Here is a 19681-nt window from a genome sequence, read left to right as displayed (position 1 = left end):
AGAGAAAGTGGAACCCAAGAGAAAGCCAGAGATAGACAGAGCGAGAGAGAGATGGAGCCAGAGAGTGGGTAAAAGACAGAGACTGAGTGAGAAGAGAGAGAAAGTGGAACCCGAGAGAAAGCCAGAGATGGACAGAGCGAGAGAGAGATGGAGCCAGAGAGTGGGTAAAAGACAGAGACTGAGTGAGAAGAGAGGGCGGAAGGATGGGAGAAACAAACTTCAAAGGAAAAGGAAGAAGGCCTCTTTAAAATAAGGCTACAATGAAACAAAAGGAGTCCAATGTTTAACATTCAGTTTAATAGATTAAATGTAAAATACAATACAAAATCCTGAGAATAGTAATTTACATAATCATTTGGTTTGTATATTTTGTTCATTAAATCAATACAAATTCACATACCACATCCCATTTCAAGCCATACAAAATAAGACAGACACTCTTAATTTGATTAAAATCGTATTACATTTATAAATAAACACTACCGTGATACTATTTTCCCAGCATCTTGACAGGCAGATCCAGAGAATTGTGTAACAATCATAGCTAGCTATGTAGCTATGACATTGTAAACAAGTCTTAAAAGACCACATATAACCCATCTGAAAGACATACGCACTAGTTCACTATGAGTCGTTCCCTTTGATTTCTTAGAGAACGGCGTGTTAAATTGGCATTACTGTCGATACCGTTGAGCTGCCTTAGGTTTTTCTTCAATTTCACAAAATGGCGTAAGCCCCATTAGAAATATAATTCCTAGAAGGGGATCCCCATTCAAGTCGATGTATAACCGGCAGCCATTTTTGTAAGTAAGCTCACCCATATAGATTAATCTGTAATAACTGCCCAGTCCGTGCTAGGAATTCTATCAGTATGCTTCAGAGTTCCTTCACTCAGTCGTTTTTCTTACTGGGCAGAGGAGAGTCGTTATCAGCCGTTTTGTAAGGCAAGGCCGTTCTGTTGTCGCTAGGCGATCCTGCATTGTTGTTCCCTGCCTTCCCTTTGGTCAGAGGAGAGGATGGTGGTGAGGACTCCACCCCCTCAGGTGTGAAGTACTCGCTGATCAGTTTCTGATAGGTGGGGTGGGTGGTCAGCACACTGAACAGGTCTTCTGTAGAGATACAACCACATAGCATTGCAGTTCCAAGGGACAGTGGGACGAACAACAGGACATGGCTTTCACAATTCATCTTTCCTCGATTCCTTGCATCTGCTCTCCTTGCCTCCTTCTCATTGGAGAAAAAGGTCCTTGGAACTTCTCGAATGCTGTTGAGAAGGAGGCGAGGAGATGGGTTGCGAGGGATCGCAGAAAGACGAATTGAGAAACAGCATTGTTAGTGGATGGGTGCCTGGGCTTACGTTCGGTGGGCGCTCCTCTCAAGGACAGTTCAGTGTACAGTTCCTCTGTGTGGTACTGAGGACTCCCCACTAGCGCCCCCATCAGGTCAGACACGTCCACTGCAGTCAGACTGCCACTACACTCTCTGTCATACAGCTGCAGACAGTTTACACTGGGTTCAAATATATACATTTATGTAAATATATACCATTTATATACTGTCTATGTAAAATATATTAATGTAGTTTATATAAAATATATTAATTTAGTATATAGGTTAAAGCTTCCTCTTTATACCGTAGTAACCGGACATACCGCCTGGGTGCCAGTCTATTTCTCCTCCCTTGCCAACTCCTTATTGAATTGTCATTGCAAACATGTTGGAGTTGACAAGAGCACTAACCGATCTGGGATCCAGGCTACGTATAGTACATACAGTTAGTTATAGGTTCAAACGTATAACTGCATATCGTACATACCAAGTTTAACATGTATACTCTCCACAAACACTGGGGTTCTAAATCTACTCTCCACAAACACTAGGGTTCTAAATCTACTCTCCACAAACACTGGGGTTCTAAATCTACTCTCCACAAACACTGGGGTTCTAAATCTACTCTCCACAAACACTGGGGTTCTAAATCTACTCTCCACAAACACTGGGGTTCTAAATCTACTCTCCACAAACACTGGGGTTCTAAATCTTCTCTCCACAAACACTGGGGTTCTAAATATACTCTCCACAAACTCCAGGGTTCTAAATCTACTAAACACAAACACCAGGGTTCTAAATCTGGGGTTCTAAATCTACTAAACACAAACACCAGGGTTCTAAATCTACTAAACACAAACACTGGGTTCTAAATCTACTCTACACAAACACTGGGGTTCAAAATCTACTCTACAAACACTGGGGTTCTACATCTACTCTACACAAACACTGGGGTTCTAAATCTACTCTACACACACTTAGAGCAGAACTTACAGTGAATGCAGTGTGAAGGAGGGACTTAAATCCCAGAAGCCCAGAGACTGATGTCACACTTAAATAGATCTGCCTGAGGTCCACCTTGTCATCCTGGAACACACACACGTACTGTTAACACATACACAGAGTATGCAAAGTACACAACACCAAGGAATACTTATGGAAATCTACTACTTCAGTACTCGACACAGAAGCACACACACACACACCACACTTGACGCCGGTTGGTGGTGGCCAGTTTAACCTTGGAGTAGTTTACCTTGGAGTAGAGTCCACAGATCTTAGCAGCAGTCTGTCTGTCTGTCAGTCCCAGGAGTGGTGCCAGCTCATCCACACCAGCCCTCCAACCCTGTTCTGACTGACACCTGTCAATTATCTTACTCAGTGCTGCCTCCACCTCGAACTCTCTGAGACTGAGGATGGAGAGAGAGAGAAAGATGACAGGGGCAAGAGAGAGCGAGAGAGAGAGTGATAGATGAGAGGGGCGAGAGAGAGAGAGTGATAGATGAGAGGGGCGAGAGAGAGAGAGAGTGATAGATGAGAGGGGCGAGAGAGAGAGAGAGATGAAAGGGGCGAGAGAGAGAGATGAGGGGCAAGAGAGACAGATGAGAGGAGCGAGAGAGAGAGAGATGAAAGGGGCGAGAGAGAGAGATGAGAGGGGCGAGAAAGAGAGATGAGAGGGGCCCAGCAGCAAAGGGGGGACCAGCTCCATATTAATGCCCATGATATTGGAATGATGAGATGTTTGACAAGCAGGTGTCCACATACTTTTGATCATGTAGTGTACAGACACACACACACATGTCTCTTACCCGTCTTTATGCAGCAGAGAGAGAGTTTCTCTGGCAGGTGGTTCTAGGGGGAGGGAGAGCCCTCCCAGTTTTCTGGTAGGAACACGCCCTTCCATAACATGGTCTGTCGCCGGGATGCCCAGGGTCCTGATAGACACAAGAGGTTACAGATGTTAGAATCATCTACACACATTCAGAAAATACATGCATCCAAAGCAAACAGATAGCCAAGTATACATTATGCAAATACAGAGGCAAAATTGACCACAACATGCCAAACAGTGGGAAACGTCCACAAACTACACACACACGCTGTGTAGACTCACTTGGCCATGAGTTTCTGGACATTGTCTGCATACAGATTAGGGTCATCCTTCTCCTCCTGGGAGGGGGTGTATACTGGCAGGTACTGTAGCCAATAAGAGAACATACATTTTTTACTGACAGGTATTACAGCCAATGAGAAAACAGGAAATTCTTCTTCGGTGAGTGGTCATTCTGATTATGGACAATATGGCCTTACCTCAACAGTAACGTTAGTGTAGAGCTGAGAGCAAGTGTGCCACAATGCCTCAACCCTGGAGGGAAAAACACCCCCACCAATCAGTGAAATATCATATATTGAACACTTGTTTCCAATAATATGTATGTTAAATTGAGATTTGATAATGAAGTTGATAATGAGCTCTGGCGCTCAACGGATGTGGCAGGGCTTGAAAACTATTACGGACGACAAAGGGAAACCCGGACGCGAGCTGCCCCAAATGCCTTTTATGCTCGCTTCGAGGCAAGCAACACTGAAGCATGCACGAGAGCACCAGCTGTTCTGGATGACTGTGTGATAACGCTCTCGGTAGCCGATATGAGCAAGACCCTTAAACAGGTCAACATTCACAAAGCTGCTGGGCCAGACGGATTACCAGGACGTGTACTCAAAGCATGCGCGGACCAACTGACAAGTGTCTTCATTGACATTTTCAACATCTCCCTGACCAAGTCTGTAATACCAACATGTTTCAAGCAGACCACCATAGTCCCTGTGCCCAAGAATGCGAAGGTAACTTGGCTAAATGACTACCGACCCATAGCACTCAAATCTATAGCCATGAATTGATTTGAAAGGCATGGCTCACATCAACACCATTATTCAAGAAACCCTAGACCCACTCCAATTCACATACAGCCCCAACAGATCCACAGATGATGCAATCTCTATTGCACTCCACACTGCCCTTTCCCACCTGGACAAAAGGAACACCTATGTGAGAATGCTATTCATTGACTACAGCTCAGCGTTCAACACCATAGTGCCCACGAAGCTCATCACTAAGCTAATGACCCTGGGACTAAACACACCCCTCTGCACTGGACTTTCTGACGGGCCGCCCTCAGGTGGTAAGGGTAGGCAACAACACGTCTGCCACGCTGATCCTCAACACTGGGACCCCTCAGGAGTGCGTACTTAGTCCCCTCCTGTACTCCATGTTCACCCATGACTGGGTGGCCAAACACGACTCCAACACCATCAGTAAGTTTGCTGACAACACAACAGTGGTAGGGCTGATCACCGACAACGATGATACAGCCTATAGGGAGGTCAGAACTGGCAGTATGGCGCCAGGACAACAACTTCTTCCTCAAAGTGAGCAAGAAAAAGAAGCTGATCGTTGACTACAGGAAAAGATGGGCCGAACAGGACCCCATTAACATAGACAGGGCTGTAGTGGAGCGGGTCGAGAGTTTCAAGTTCCTTGGTGTCCACATCACCAACAAACTATCATGGTCCAAACACACCAAGACGGTTATTAAGAGAACATGACAAAACCTTTTCCCCCTCAGGAGACTGAAAAGATTTGGCATGGGTCCCCAGATCCTCAAAAAGTTATAAAGCTGCACCATCGAGAGCATCCTGATCAGTTGCATCACCGCCTGGTATGGAAACTGCTTGGCATCTGACTGTAAGGCGCTACAGAGGGTAGTGTGTACGGCCCAGTACATCACTGGGGCCAAGCTCCCTGCCATCTAGGACCTATATAATAGGCGGTGTCAGAGGAAAGCCCATAAAATTGTCAGAGACTCCAGTCACCCAAGTCATAGACTGTTTTCTCTGCTACCGCACAGCAAGCGGTACCGGAGCGCCAAGTCTAGGTCCAAAAGTCTCCTTAAAAGCTTCTACCCCCAAGCCATAAGACTGCTGAACAATTAATAATTAACAATTAACACCACCCCTCCCCTCATTTGTTTTGTACAATGCTGCTACTCGCTGTTTATGATCTATGCATAGTCACTTCAGATGACCTCAACTAACCTGTACACTGACTCGGTACCGGTACCTCCTCTATATGGCCTCGTTGTTATTTTATTGTGTTACTTTTTTATTATGTTTTACTTTAGTTCTTGAACGGCACTGTTGGTTATTAAGGGCTTGTAAGTAAACATTTTACGGTAAGGTCAACACTTGTTGTATTCGGCGCATGGGACAAATAAAGATTGATTTGAATGATTATTAGACGTTTTTATTTCATATAGATGGTGTCTTACCAGGTAGTTCCCCTGTGGGTCCAGCGCACAGTATCCTAGAAAGTAAAGCATGTTTTTAAAAAGGCATAGAAATAATAACTCTAGAAGGTGAACTGCCATGTGCAGACAGTATATCACCCATGGGTCTACGTCTGACTGTACAGGCATGCTGTGGGGCCATGAGAGTTCCAACATCCACAAACATTAACTATGATTAGAAACCACATGCTATTTCTTTATACGACAAGGTAGGGTGCTCTCAGTCACAATTCCAATGCGCTCTGGGTTAAAATCCCACAAGCCCAACCTTAGCCATTAGTGGGGGGAAATGCAAAACTGACCCAAGATAAGCATCTAGTGCCAACTTCAAGTTTCAATGTCACATGCACACGTACAGTGCATAGTCTTTCTTTCTTGCTAGCTCTAACCCCAACAATGTAATACTAGAAATAACAACGTAGAACAAAACACAAGATATAAACACAAGTAGCAAGTAAGCATACTATATACAGGGTCAGTTCCAGTACCATATTTACAATGTGCAGGAATACTGGAGAGATGGAGGTAGATATGTATAGGGGTAAAGGTACTATATACAGGGTCAGTTCCAGTACCATATTTACAATGTGCAGGAATACTGGAGAGATGGAGGTAGATATGTATAGGGGTAAAGGTACTATATACAGGGTCAGTTCCAGTACCATATTTACAATGTGCAGGAATAATGGAGAGATGGGGGTAGATATGTATAGGTGTAAAGGTACTATATACAGGGTCAGTTCCAGTACCATATTTACAATGTGCAGGAATACTGGAGAGATGGGGGTAGATATGTATAGGGGTAAAGGTACTAGGCAACAGGATATGATAAACAGAGTAGCAGCAGCGCACATGATGATTGTATGTGAGGGGATGTGTGTAGAGTCAGTACAAATGTATGTGCAACTTCACCCTACACCTTCCGCTGCGTCGGTATGTAAACTACGAGTCACAGTGCTGCTTCCTCCTGACAACATGCACCCCTGGAGCCAGTGCTTCCACCCCTCCGTTCTGACACTCAATTGCTCTGCTGTATCCCAATACTGACGCAGTCCAGTCTACTCACCAGTTTGTTGGGGTAGTGCAGCAGGACAGGTTGGACTGGGACTCCAGCTAGGAAGGCACCTAGGAAGGAGACAGAACAGCAAACCAGTCAGCTCACCCCCCTATGTAAACACAACATACCATCCATTACTTTAGGTGTAGAAGAAGTGACATTCTTTATGATGTTCTCACCAACCCGGGGTTCAAATACTATTTTAAATGATCTCAACTACTTTATCTGGGCTTGATTGAGCTTGACTGGCACAATGGAACCAGTAGAATAGTCACAAAAGTGCAAACCCCGCCCATCTGGCACCCTAGGCAGGCTAAAGCAAAGGCAAAAAGCTTTTGAAAGATTTCAAATATTATCTGAACCCAGGTCTAAATCTCACCAGGTTTGAACTTTATGAGAGTGGTGCCGTTCGTCGTGGTGCCTTCTGGGAACATCAGCATCTGGCCATGAGAGAAAGGGAGACTGTTTGATGAATAGAGACAATGAGAGCGATGGGAATTTAGAAAGCAAGGGAGTTTGTAGAACCAGTTCTATGTTCTCCCATCAGGAAGGTTCATTCGGAGGAGGGACTGATGAATAGAGGTGTGTTAAACCAGTTCTATGTTCTCCCATCAGGAAGGTTCATTCGGAGGAGGGACTGATGAATAGAGGTGTGTTAAACCAGTTCTATGTTCTCCCATCAGGAAGGTTCATTCGGAGGAGGGACTGATGAATAGAGGTGTGTTAAACCAGTTCTATGAAAGCCGTCCCTTCATCAGTAAAGTTCATTGTTGGCCGCCAGTAACATTATTCGAACATGACATACCGGTATTGCAAGTCAACAAAGTTGTAGTGCTATATGACGCAAGACTGATGTAATGAGGTTCATGTGTAACTGGTGGGATGTGAACCAGCGTCTTCTGTCTTAACCATTAGACCAAGAGGAAATCCTTGTAGTCTGCTAGCAACAATTGGGTTTGCATGTCTCAGGCAGGGCTTCTACGTTACACCAGTTCCCCCATGAGCCTAATTTGACCTTTGACCCCTGCCCTCTGATCCCTGCTTACCTGTGGCCAGTAGCCATTGGAGGTGAGCCTCTCTTTGATCTGAACGACAGCCCGTTTCCTGGATTCTGGATTCTTCCTGTTTACCAACACTGACTGGTTAAACTCCAGGAGGGCTGAGAGAGACAAAAGACAAACCATACACACGCCTGTTATAATGTGACATAGCCAAATTGACATGATAATTATATTCATTAGGACACAAACACCACTGAAGTGCTACTGAAGAGAGGAGAGGGAGAGACTTAAAATCTATAGGGAGAGAGAACAGGGAAATGTGAGAGAGGGAGGGAGAGACTAGAGAGAACAGACAGGGAAATGAGAGAGAGAGGGAGAGAGAGACTAGATAGAACAGACAGGGAAATGTGAGAGAGAGAGACTAGAGAGAACAGACAGGGAAATGTGAGAGAGAGAGAGACTAGAGAGAACAGACAGGGAAATGAGAGAGAGAGAGGGAGAGAGAGACTAGATAGAACAGACAGGGAAATGTGAGAGAGAGAGACTAGAGAGAACAGACAGGGAAATGTGAGAGAGAGAGAGACTAGAGAGAACAGACAGGGAATTGTGAGAGAGAGAGAGAGAGACTAGAGAGAACAGACAGGGAAATGTGAGAGAGAGAGGGAGAGAGAGACTAGATAGACAGGGAAATGTGAGAGAGAGAGAGACTAGAGAGAACAGACAGGGAAATGTGAGTGAGAGAGAGACTAGAGAGAACAGACAGGGAATTGTGTGAGTGAGAGAGAGAGACTAGAGAGAACAGACAGGGAATTGTGAGAGAGAGAAACTAGAGAGAACAGACAGGGAAATGTGAGAGAGAGAGAGAGAGAGAGAGACTAGAGAGGGAAATGTGAGAGAGAGAGAGACTAGAGAGAACAGACAGGGAATTGTGAGAGAGAGAGAGAGAGAGACTAGAGAGAACAGACAGGGAATTGTGAGAGAGAGAAACTAGAGAGAACAGACAGGGAAATGTGTGAGAGAGAGAGACTAGAGAGAACAGACAGGGAAATGTGAGAGAGAGAGAGACTAGAGAGAACAGACAGGGAATTGTGAGAGAGAGAGAGAGAGACTAGAGAGAACAGACAGGGAAATGTGAGAGAGAGAGGGAGAGAGAGACTAGATAGACAGGGAAATGTGAGAGAGAGAGAGACTAGAGAGAACAGACAGGGAAATGTGAGTGAGAGAGAGACTAGAGAGAACAGACAGGGAATTGTGTGAGAGAGAGAGACTAGAGAGAACAGACAGGGAATTGTGAGAGAGAGAAACTAGAGAGAACAGACAGGGAAATGTGAGAGAGAGAGAGAGAGAGAGAGAGAGACTAGAGAGGGAAATGTGAGAGAGAGAGAGACTAGAGAGAACAGACAGGGAATTGTGAGAGAGAGAGAGAGACTAGAGAGAACAGACAGGGAATTGTGAGAGAGAGAAACTAGAGAGAACAGACAGGGAAATGTGTGAGAGAGAGAGACTAGAGAGAACAGACAGGGAATTGTGAGAGAGAGAGACTAGAGAGAACAGACAGGGAATTGTGAGAGAGAGAGAGACTAGAGAGAACAGACAGGGAATTGTGAGAGAGAGAAACTAGAGAGAACAGACAGGGAATTGTGAGAGAGAGAAACTAGAGAGAACAGACAGGGAAATGTGAGAGAGGGAGGGAGAGACTAGAGAGAACAGACAGGGAATTGTGAGAGAGAGAGAGAGACTAGAGAGAACAGACAGGGAAATGAGAGAGAGAGAGGGAGAGAGAGACTAGATAGAACAGACAGGGAATTGTGAGAGAGAGAGAGAGACTAGAGAGAACAGACAGGGAAATGAGAGAGAGAGAGAGACTAGAGAGAACAGACAGGGAATTATGTGAGAGAGAGACTAGAGAGAACAGACAGGGAATTGTGTGAGAGAGAGAGAGACTAGAGAGAACAGACAGGGAATTGTGAGAGAGAGAAACTAGAGAGAACAGACAGGGAAATGTGTGAGAGAGAAACTAGAGAGAACAGACAGGGAAATGTGTGAGAGAGAGAGAGACTAGAGAGAACAGACAGGGAATTGTGTGAGAGAGAGAGACTAGAGAGAACAGACAGGGAATTGTGAGAGAGAGAGAGAGAGAGAGAGAGACTAGAGAGAACAGACAGGGAATTGTGAGAGAGAGAAACTAGAGAGAACAGACAGGGAAATGTGAGAGGTGGCGAGGAAGAGGGAGGAGAGGAGGGGATGGAAAAGGTGAAGGAGAAAGATGGAAGGTGGGTAAAGAGAGTGTAGGACAAAGAGACAAGAGACTAAGAGGGGGAAGGTGTGAAAGAAAATGAGAGAAAATACAACTTTAGCACACATTCAGAAGAGAGTCATGAGAGTTGTGTTCAAATATTAATTAGTTCCTTGTGCTGTTGGACTACTAAATGCAAAGTAGACTGTATCGGTATATGTACTTATCTAGTGCAGTTGGGACAATGGTCGTTTGTGAGTGAATATATTAATGTATTAATGATGGACTGACTGGTTTAAATGTGTATGATGTGAAAATGTATGTGATTCTTTTAATGAAGGTGATGCCAAAGAAAAATGTCCATCCTGTCTCTTTAAAAGGGCAACTTTGACCCAGAACCTCTTCCCAGTCTCCCACAAAACACTCACCCCCTATAACGGGAATGCTTTGGTTCTCTGATCTAGACACCACCGTAGGCAGCTGGGTTTCCGTCAGCACCAACATATCCAGGAAGCTACTGTGAGGTGCCACTGCCAACACAGGAGCCTCCTTATGCCCCGCCCTACAACCTTTGACCCGGAACCAGAAGAACCCCAGGAAGAAAAACACTGCCCGGCTAAGGAACCAGATGATGGGGTGTAGTAACCATCTCCTCCACCCAGTCGTTACTGGCCGGGACCGTTCCGCCTCTGAGAGGCCAGCCAATCGGAGCCGGGCAATAGGCCACATGATCAGGAAGCAGAGGACAGCCAGAAAAACTCGTATGGGGACGAGGATGGAGCCCAACACCATGCCCTGTGGATGGGAGGGACAGGGATATGATATATAGAGGATATTATGTTGCATTGGGTAGGTTGAAGTCGGAAGATGACATACACCTTAGCCAAATACATTTAAACTCAGTTTTTCACAATTCCTGACATTTAATCCTAGTAAACGTTCCTTGTTTTAGGTCAGTTAGGATCACCACTTTATTTTAAGAATGTGAAATGTCTGAATAATAGTAGAGAGAATGATTTATTTCAGCTTTTGTTTCTTTTTCAGTTCCGCCCACACATTTTCTATGGGATTGAGGTCAGGGCTTTGTGATGGCCACTCCAATACTTTGAATTTGTTGTCCTTAAGCCATTTTGCAACAACTTTGGAAGTATGCTTGGGGTCATTGTCCATTAATTTCCTGACTGATGTCTCGAGATGTTGCTTCAATACAGCCACATATTTTTCCCGCCTCATGATGCCATCTATTTTGTGAAGTGAACCAGTCCCTCCTGCAGCACCCACACAACATGATGCTGCCACCCCCGTGCTTCACGGTTGGGATGGTGTTCTTCGGCTTGCAAGCCTCCCCCTTTTTCCTCCAAACATAACGATGGTCATTATGGCCATACAGTTCTATTTTTGTTTCATCAGACCAGAGGACATTTCTCCAAAAAGTATGATCTTTGTCCCCATGTGCAGTTGCAAACCGTAGTCTGGTTTTGTTTTTGAAACAGTGGCTTCTTCCTTGCTGTGCGGCCTTTCAGGTTATGTCGATATAGGACTTGTTTTACTGTGGATATAGTTACTTTTGTACCTGTTTCCTCCAGCATCTTCACAAGGTCTTTAGCTGAGGTTCTGGGATTGATTTGCACTTTTCAAACCAAAGTACGTTCATCTCTAGGAGTCAAAACACGTCTCCTTCCTGAGAGGTATGACGGCTGCATGATCCCATGGTGTTTATACGTGCGTACTATTGTTTGTACAGATGAACGTGGTACCTTCAGAAGTTTGGAAATTGCTCCAAAGTATGAACCAGACTTGTGGAGGTCTACAATTTTTTTTTCTGAGGTCTTGGCTGATTTCTTTTGATTTTTCCATGATGTCAAGCAAAGAGGCACTGAGTTAGAAGGTAGGTTTTGAAATACATCCACAGGTACACCTCCAATTGACTCAAATGATGTCAATTAGCCTATCAGAAGCTTCTAAAGCCATGACACCATTTTCCGTAATTTCTCAAGCTGTTTTGAAGGCACAGTACATTTAGAGTATGTAAACTTCTGACCCACTGGTATTGTGATACAGTGAATTATAAGTGAAATAATCTGTCTGTAAACAATTGTTGGAAAAATGACTTGTGTTATGCACAAAGTAGATTTGCCTCTATACTCGAGCATTTTGAATTTGAGATCAAATATTTCACGAGTCGACAGTAGAGAATGTCACCTTTTATTTGTGGGTATTTTCATACATATCTGTTTTATTTGAAGGTGTATAAGTATTTGGACAAATTCCCTTATAGTGTATTAAAGTAGACAAAAGTTTAGTTTTCGGTCCCATATTCATAGCACACAATGACTACATCAAACTTGTTGACTACCAACTTGTTGGAGGCATTTGCATTTTGTTTTGGTTGTTTTCGGATCATGTTGTGCCCAATAGTAATGTAGTGTCATTTTTATTATAAATAAGAATATTATATATTTCTGAACACTTCATTTAATGAACTACATTAAATGTGGACGCTACCATGATTACAGATAATCATTAATCAATCGTGAATAATGATCAGTGTGAAAGTGGTAAAAATATAATGTAGCCTGCCGGGCAGCCGCTAGTGGGCGCTATGTTTGGATAGTTGAGATCCATAACGTCCACTGGCGGCTGACCAGGTGAGAGGTTAGCATGTTTTGGAGGTATGATCGTTGTGCAGCTCTTACCACATTTCCTCAAGCATAATAAGACAACTCACCCTTATTAACTGCGCCCTGGTCAGTTTCAACGTGTGCACAAATGGGTGTTGGGAAGAATAAGTTGCTTGGTGACTGTTCTGCCTCTCCATGGCGACTAGGCAAGCCTTGACAGATCAAACCAGATTTCAAATGAACCCTTTCAGCTTTGTTGAGTGAGTTATTCACTGAATGGTAATACATATGCCGTAGAGTCGAAAGTTAATTCCGCTGCAACTGTTTTGCTTTGCATAAAACCTGATATCTCAAAATGTGTCTAGATACAGAGAGCGAAGGACAGGAGACCGAGTGCGAAAAAGCTGGTTGGATAAAAAATAAATAAAGAGTAGTCCAAAATGAAAACTAGCCAAGTGAAGACGTGAACCCGTACAAAACAAACAAAAAATCCCAAACGTTGATTTATTGTACTACAACACAATGAACGTTATAAGAAAGGTGCGCTAGCGTCCTTGCACATAAAGTAAAAGAATAACAACAACCTGGGTAGTTAGTCCATCCTTTTAACATACCACACCTGTCACGCCCTTCAGAAAGACATGACAAGTGAAAGACTCCGACAACGGGAGGATTCGATTATGCTGAGCCGCGAGACACCGGTCTATGGACTGTGACGTGAACGGGGAAAAGCGGTAAGGGAGGAGTACCCTCTCAAAAAGAACAATAATATGTGCTTCTTGGTCATTTTGTTAACAAGGCAGCATGGTGCATCGTCCAGAAACGTACATATCATTTCCATAAAGTATATTTTTGAATTTTCAAACGACTTTTCATTGGTAAGGCAGATATGGTAATCAATTTAGCACATGCTACTCATTACCCCACATGCTTAATTACATCACTTTTGTTTTAAGCCGACGTCGCCGTGGGCTTTGAACGGGCACCAGGCTCACGCCTAGGAGGCAGCCCGGTTCCAAAACGAATGCGATCAAATTTCACCCGGTGCAAAACACGCCACACCAGGCTCCTGAGACAGATTAATCGAATCCCCTCACTGACATCCAAGCAACCACGGTAGTGGCATCAAGTCGAACCGGTTAAAAGGTCGGTCACAGGTACAACATGTGTAGCCTATTGGCCTACACGCCCAGTCGAACGACAGTCATCTAATTAGGGTGTTAAAGTTAATTTCTTGTGCCAAAAAAACTATTGATCATTTGTTTTACATTTAGCCCATTTAATAAGCTGGCCAGTAAACATGTTTTGAGAAAATAGTCATCCTTGGCTGCATTGCTAAATGAGTATTGTCATAACCTAATACTGGAGAAATGTGTTCGATTAGAATGTCGGGTAAAGAATGGACCATGGACATCTGTCGCAATCTGTGTAACATCATGCTCCATCATCCAATCTCAGTCAACAACATTTAGGCATACATAGCAACATGAGATAGGCCATAGAACAAAGAAACAAACAACAAGTAGGTAAATTGTATGGAGGACCTAATCTGCCACAATTAGAAAAAAATGAATGAATAAATCAAATGTACACACAAATAAATAGACGAATACATTAATAAATAAATACATGCACGTATAAATAGATGGATGCTTGAATTCATCCAAATAATTTAGATAGCATTCATGTATTCATCAATTTATTCTACAAGATTCTGGAGCAACCCACAGCTCCACCCACACCACTGGCAGAACTCGCGTCACCTTGTGTCATAGATCGATGTGGTGGACGGGGCCCTGACACTCTGTAAGATGTTAACAACAGAGGGCTCAAAATCTAAACCAGACCATTTTCGCTGTTCAGCGGCAGGAGGGATTCAGATGCCTCAATGTGCCCCCCTCCTGTGACAATAGGTCTGGCCTTCGAGGTAGTTCCCATGCTGTCCCTGCTAGGAGTGACAGTATTGTGCTGAACCAGTGGTGTCTCTGCCATCTCAGGGAAATCAGAAGGACCTGGTGGCCCGCTTCCCTGATTCTGACAAGAGTCACTGGAATCAGCGGGAGCGGGGAAAGGTGTATAACCAGGGCATCTAGACCAAGTGACCCGGGGGGGAGGGGGGGGGGGGATATATCAAGAACTAGAGGGGGCACTGTGTGTTTCTCTCTGAGGCAAACAGATCCATCTCTGCTTCCCCTCACTATTCGGGGATGCGGTCGCCACTCCCCTTTCTGAGGGCCTTCCCTGGACAGCATGTCCGCTGCAGAGTCCCTGGGAGGTGTACAGCTCGCAGTGAGGCCAGATTCTTCTGTGACCATGGCAGAAGTGTAAGTGCCATCTGGTGGAGGCGGATGGAACCCAGACCCCCCACAGCTACCACTGTGGTGCTGTCTGTCTGTACCAGCCCAGGTTTGTCTCACAGTTGTAGTAGAAGAATTGAGCCAGCTAGTTGGATTACTCTCAACTCCAGCATGATGATGGGGAGTTTGGACCAGCTGGGGCTCCATGTCCCACTGGTCTCCCTCCTCCTCAATACCTGCTCACCAGCCTGTCAAGGAGGCGTCTGTTTGGACCAGTTCCCTCCGATGGACTCTGCCCAGGCGTATCTTGACTGAAAGGCATTTCAGTGATTGCTATCTTGCCACTGCTCAGGTACATTCCTTGGACACAAGTCAGACGACAACTGCAAGTGTAGAAGGCCCAATGGGGTCAAAAAAGAGGCTGCGGAGAGGAGACCCATCGGTCTCTGACACTGAAAAACATTTACCTTCTGGTTTTGGACAAAAACATTGAGGTGAACTACAATTTCTGGACTTTCTCTTCGTCAAAGTGGGCCCTCATTAGAGACGAGTCGATCCGCATGCCCACGAATATTGCAGTTTGTGTGCGGGCCAGGTGGCTTTTTGCATGTTCAACCTGAGGCCTAGCTCTGAGATGTGCTTCAGGAGAGATGCGGTGTCGGCTTCTGCCTGTTCTCGTGAATGAGCACAGGTTAGCCAATCGTCTAGGTAATTTAGTATTAAATCAAATCTAATCAAATGTAATTTGTCAAATGCGCCGAATACAACAGGTGTCGACCTTAGAGTGAAATGTTTACTTACAAGCCCTTAGCCAACAAGCAGTTTTAAGAAAAATAAGTGATAAGAAAGTATTTACAAACAAAATAAAAATAAATAAAACAGAAGTAAAAAAAATGGAAAAATAACAAATAATTAAAGAGCAACAATAAAATGAGGCTATATACAGGGGGTACCGGTACAGAGTCAATGTGCGGGTGCACAGGTTAGTCGAGGTATTTTAGGTAATATGTACAGTTCCAGTCAAAAGTTTGGACACACCTACTCATTCAAGGGTTTTTCTTTATTTTTTACTATTTTCTACATTGTAGAATAAAAGTGAAGACATCAAAACTATGAAAAAGCACATATGGAATCATGTGTTAATCAAATCAAAATATATTTTATTTTGGAGATTCTTCAAAGTAGCTACCCTTCGCCTTGATGACAGCTTTGCACACTCTGGAGCCGGTGTAGTACAAAGCAATCGTAGTCCTGTATTGACACTTTGCCTGTTTGATGGTTCGTCGCAGGGCATATCTGGATTTCTTATAAGCTTCCGGGTTAGAGTCTCGCTCCTTGAAAGCGGCAGCTGTACCCTTTAGGTCAGTGCGAATGTTGCCTGTAATCCATGGCTTCTGGTTGGGGTATGTATGTACGTACAGTCACTGTGGGGACGACGTCATCAATGCACTTGTTGATGAAGCCAGTGACTGATGTGGTGTACTCAGGAGGATAGAGTTATGGTTAGCTTTGCCAAATGGAGGGGCGAGAGAGAGCTTTGTTTGCGTCTCTGTGTGTGGAGAAAAGGTGGTCTAGAGTTTTTTTCCCTCAGGTTGCACATTTAACATGCTGGTGGAAATTTGGTCAAACGGATTTAAGTTTCCATGCATTAAAGTCCCCGGCCACTAGGAGCGCCGCCTCTGGATGAGCATTTTCCTGTTTGCTTATGACCCTATACAGCTCATTGAGTGCGGTCTTAGTGCCAGCATCGGTCTGTGGTGGTATGTAGACAGCTACGAAAAATACTGATGAAAACTATAGGTAGGTAGTGTGGTCTACAGCTTATCATGAGATACTCTACCTCAGACGAGCAAAACTTTGAGACTTCCTTAGATATTGTGCACCAGCTGTTGTTTACAAAAATACATAGACCGCCACCCCTGGTCTTACCAGAGGCTGCTGTTCTACCCTGCCGATACAGTGTAAAACCTGCCAGCTGTATGTTGTTCATGTCATCGTTCAGCTACAACTCATTGAAACACAAGATATTACAGTTTTGAATGTCCCGTTGGTAGTTTAATCTTGCTCGTAGGTCATCGATTATATTTTCCAATGATTGCAGGTCTGCCAATAGAACTGATGGCAGTTCGCTCGCCAACGAATTCTCATAAAGGCAGCCTGACCTCCGCCCCCTTTTTCTCTGTCTTCTCTTCATGCAAATGACAGGGATTTGGGCCTGTTCCCGGGAAAGCAGTATATCCTTCACCTTGAACTCGTTAAAGGAAAAAGCTTCTACCAGTTCGTGGTGAGTAATCACTGTTCTGATGTTTCTGTGCATGTAACTGATTAAATGTAACTCAGTATTTTCAATGTAAGTACGTAACCAAATAGTGGACATTACAGTGTATTTCAATGAGCCAGCTTATTAAAAAGGCAAGGTAAATACAACCGCATGTTAAAGGGGAGGTGGTTAGTGTTTGGTCCAGGCACGCTGACTGTTGCGAAGGTGTAGTGTGACCAGTATCTTCAGGGAGAATCCCACAAGCATCCATCCACTCTGGGAGAGTCCTAAGAAAGAAGGCAGGAGAGAGGGGGGTGAGGAGGAGGGGGGGGGGGGGGGGGGGGGAGGAGACTGAACCACCCACAGGTAGCTAGCTGGTGGCACCTTCATTGGGGAGAATGGGCTCATAGTAATGGCTGGAACGGAGTCTACTTAATCGTATATAGCACATCAAACACATAGTTTGACACCAATCCATTCACTCTACTCCAGTCATTATTATGAGCTGTCCTCCCATCACCAGCCTCCTGTGGAACCACTGTACAATATATTAGGCCAACCATCAAATTTAACAACAAAGTTACACTGCAAAGTGTGTAGTATTTTATTAAATAACTTTTTTGATAGGTGTTTCCCACTTGATAGGCCTCACTCGGTAGACTTGGCCCTCTCGGTAGGCCTTTTGGTCTTTTTAGTCCTTTCACTTTCGGTAGGCGTTTCTCTCTGGGTAGGCATTTCTCCTTCAGTAGGCTTCTTAGTGTCTGCAGGCCTTTCTCTCTGGGTAGGCTTTTCTCTTTCACTGGTAGGCCTTTTAAATTCTGTAAATAAACTCTGCCATTCGCTGTCTGAGTTTTTCAATTGTAGGCCTTTCACTGTCTGTAGGCATTTCCTCTTCACACTTGATAGATGTTTGAATCTCTGTAGATCTTACAGTCTCTGTAGGTGTTTTGTCTTCGCTTTCCGTAGCCGTTTTTGCTCTTGATAGGCCCTTTTGTCTCTAGAGAAATGCTCTCTCTTGCGAGGCGTTTGGTTCTTGCTAGGCGTTTTCAGTATAAAATGCTCTTGGTAGGGGTTTTCACTATTCTATTGGCAGGGGTTTTCAGTATAAAATGCTCTTGGTAGGGGTTTTCACTATTCTATTGGCAGGGGTTTTCAGTATGCTCTTGGTTGGAGTTCTGCTCCTGCCAGGGGTCAATTTCTTGCTAGCCGTTGTGTTCTTGGTAGGTGTTTGCTTTCTGCTTGGCATCATTCTCTTGCTAGACGTTTTACTCCTGGTTGGCATCTCGATAGGCATTATGTACTTAGTAGATGCTGTGCTCTTGTTCTTGATGTTCTAGGTTTCCTGCCAGACAAGCCTCGACACCCAGTGAAATGCAGAAGACACATTTCAGTTGAATGCATTCAGTTGTACAACTGACTAGGTATGCCCCTTTTCACTTTCCATTGGAAACTTGGACATCAGTAGCTGCCTGGTTTATTAGCTCCTCAAATCCCAATATTATCCAATCTGGGAGAATCCTGGTATAGATTAGATCGATAAATAGAGATAATAGAAAAAGATGAGGGAGCAATGCCAGCGTGAGACGAGAGAGAGATGATAGAGAAATAAGAGAAAGCGATGAGAGAAAGATCAGAGAAATAAGAGAGAGAGATAAAGAAGAGAGAGGGTGAAAGATTATTTGAATCTGTGTGTGTAGATGGACAGGTAGGATGACTGACACTAGTGAAGGTGAACAGGTGGTCACGGGTCAGGTGACAGAGGAATGGAGGAGACTGAGGCAGGAATTCCTTTAAACACAAAGTGGTATATTTACTGGGTAGTTTGTCTGTGCTGCATAACAAACAAAACAGAATAATGTATCCAATCAAATGAGAAAGTCAAATCATAACAATCATTCTCATCATTAACATAATTAAGTAATTCAGCAATTCATTTCAATAGGAATTCAATATGAAGCATGATTGAGTCATTTAGGATCTCAATCTATAATTTCAATTAGTTTGATATCAGGATTTTTCAATTTAGCAAATAATAATTATGTTTCATATTTAATCCTTCCAGGTTTGTCTTCTTATGTTCATGTCATTTTGTTACATTTGAACCATTTATCAATGGTGTAATTCTCCCGTGATCTGTTGGTCTGTGATCATTTACCATTTACATAACACAATAGGTTTGAAGCGTGCGCTCCAAACCACGCTCTGCGGAAATAACTATAAACAATAACTGATGCTCTCCCAACAGCATTGAAGGTGCCCAATAACACAGTGGCCTCCATCATTCTTAAATGGAAGAAGTTTGCAACCACAAAGACTCTTCCTAGAGCTGGCCACCTGGCCAAACTGATCAATCAGGTGGAGAAGGGCCTTGTTCAGGGAGGTGACAAAGAACCTTATGATCACTCTGACAGAGCTCCAGAGTACCTCTGGAGAGATGGTAGAACCTTCCAAAAGGACAACCATCTCTACAGCACTCCACCAAGCAGCCTTTTATGGTAGAGTGAAGCCACTCCTCAGTAAAAGGCACATGACAG

The 19681-nt window shown here is 44.1% G+C and overlaps 1 protein-coding gene across 1 annotated transcript; it reads right to left on the bottom strand.

The window, feature by feature from the left end:
- Positions 1-282: 282 nt before the first annotated feature.
- On the bottom strand, positions 283-13194 carry LOC139415937 (lysophospholipid acyltransferase LPCAT4-like). Its single transcript, XM_071164124.1, has 13 exons — positions 12698-13194; positions 10398-10764; positions 7779-7891; positions 7112-7172; positions 6742-6800; positions 5658-5692; positions 3640-3694; positions 3443-3525; positions 3138-3263; positions 2585-2738; positions 2323-2415; positions 1358-1493; positions 283-1109 (listed from the first exon to the last, which is right to left on the bottom strand). Exons 1-13 carry the CDS (start codon positions 12785-12787, stop codon positions 892-894), a joined length of 1590 nt encoding a protein of 529 aa, XP_071020225.1. The 5' UTR covers positions 12788-13194; the 3' UTR covers positions 283-891.
- Between the last annotated feature and the right edge of the window lie 6487 nt (positions 13195-19681).

This window comes from Oncorhynchus clarkii, chromosome 9 (genome assembly GCF_045791955.1).
Source record: "Oncorhynchus clarkii lewisi isolate Uvic-CL-2024 chromosome 9, UVic_Ocla_1.0, whole genome shotgun sequence".
NCBI classification, from domain to species: domain Eukaryota; kingdom Metazoa; phylum Chordata; class Actinopteri; order Salmoniformes; family Salmonidae; genus Oncorhynchus; species Oncorhynchus clarkii.
This window is presented reverse-complemented; position numbering and strand designations above follow the sequence as displayed.

Bases quoted from the DNA above. Each gene is read 5' to 3' on its own strand.
- LOC139415937 (XM_071164124.1), bottom strand. From the start codon at position 12,787: ATGGAGAGGCAGAACAGTCACCAAGCAACTTATTCTTCCCAACACCCA. The intron at 5,693-6,741 runs GTGAGTAGACTG...TTTACTTTCTAG, and splicing joins TGCACTACCCCAACAAACTG to GATACTGTGCGCTGGACCCA. The intron at 3,695-5,657 runs GTAAGACACCAT...TTTTCCCTCCAG, and splicing joins ACCCACAGGGGAACTACCTG to GGTTGAGGCATTGTGGCACA.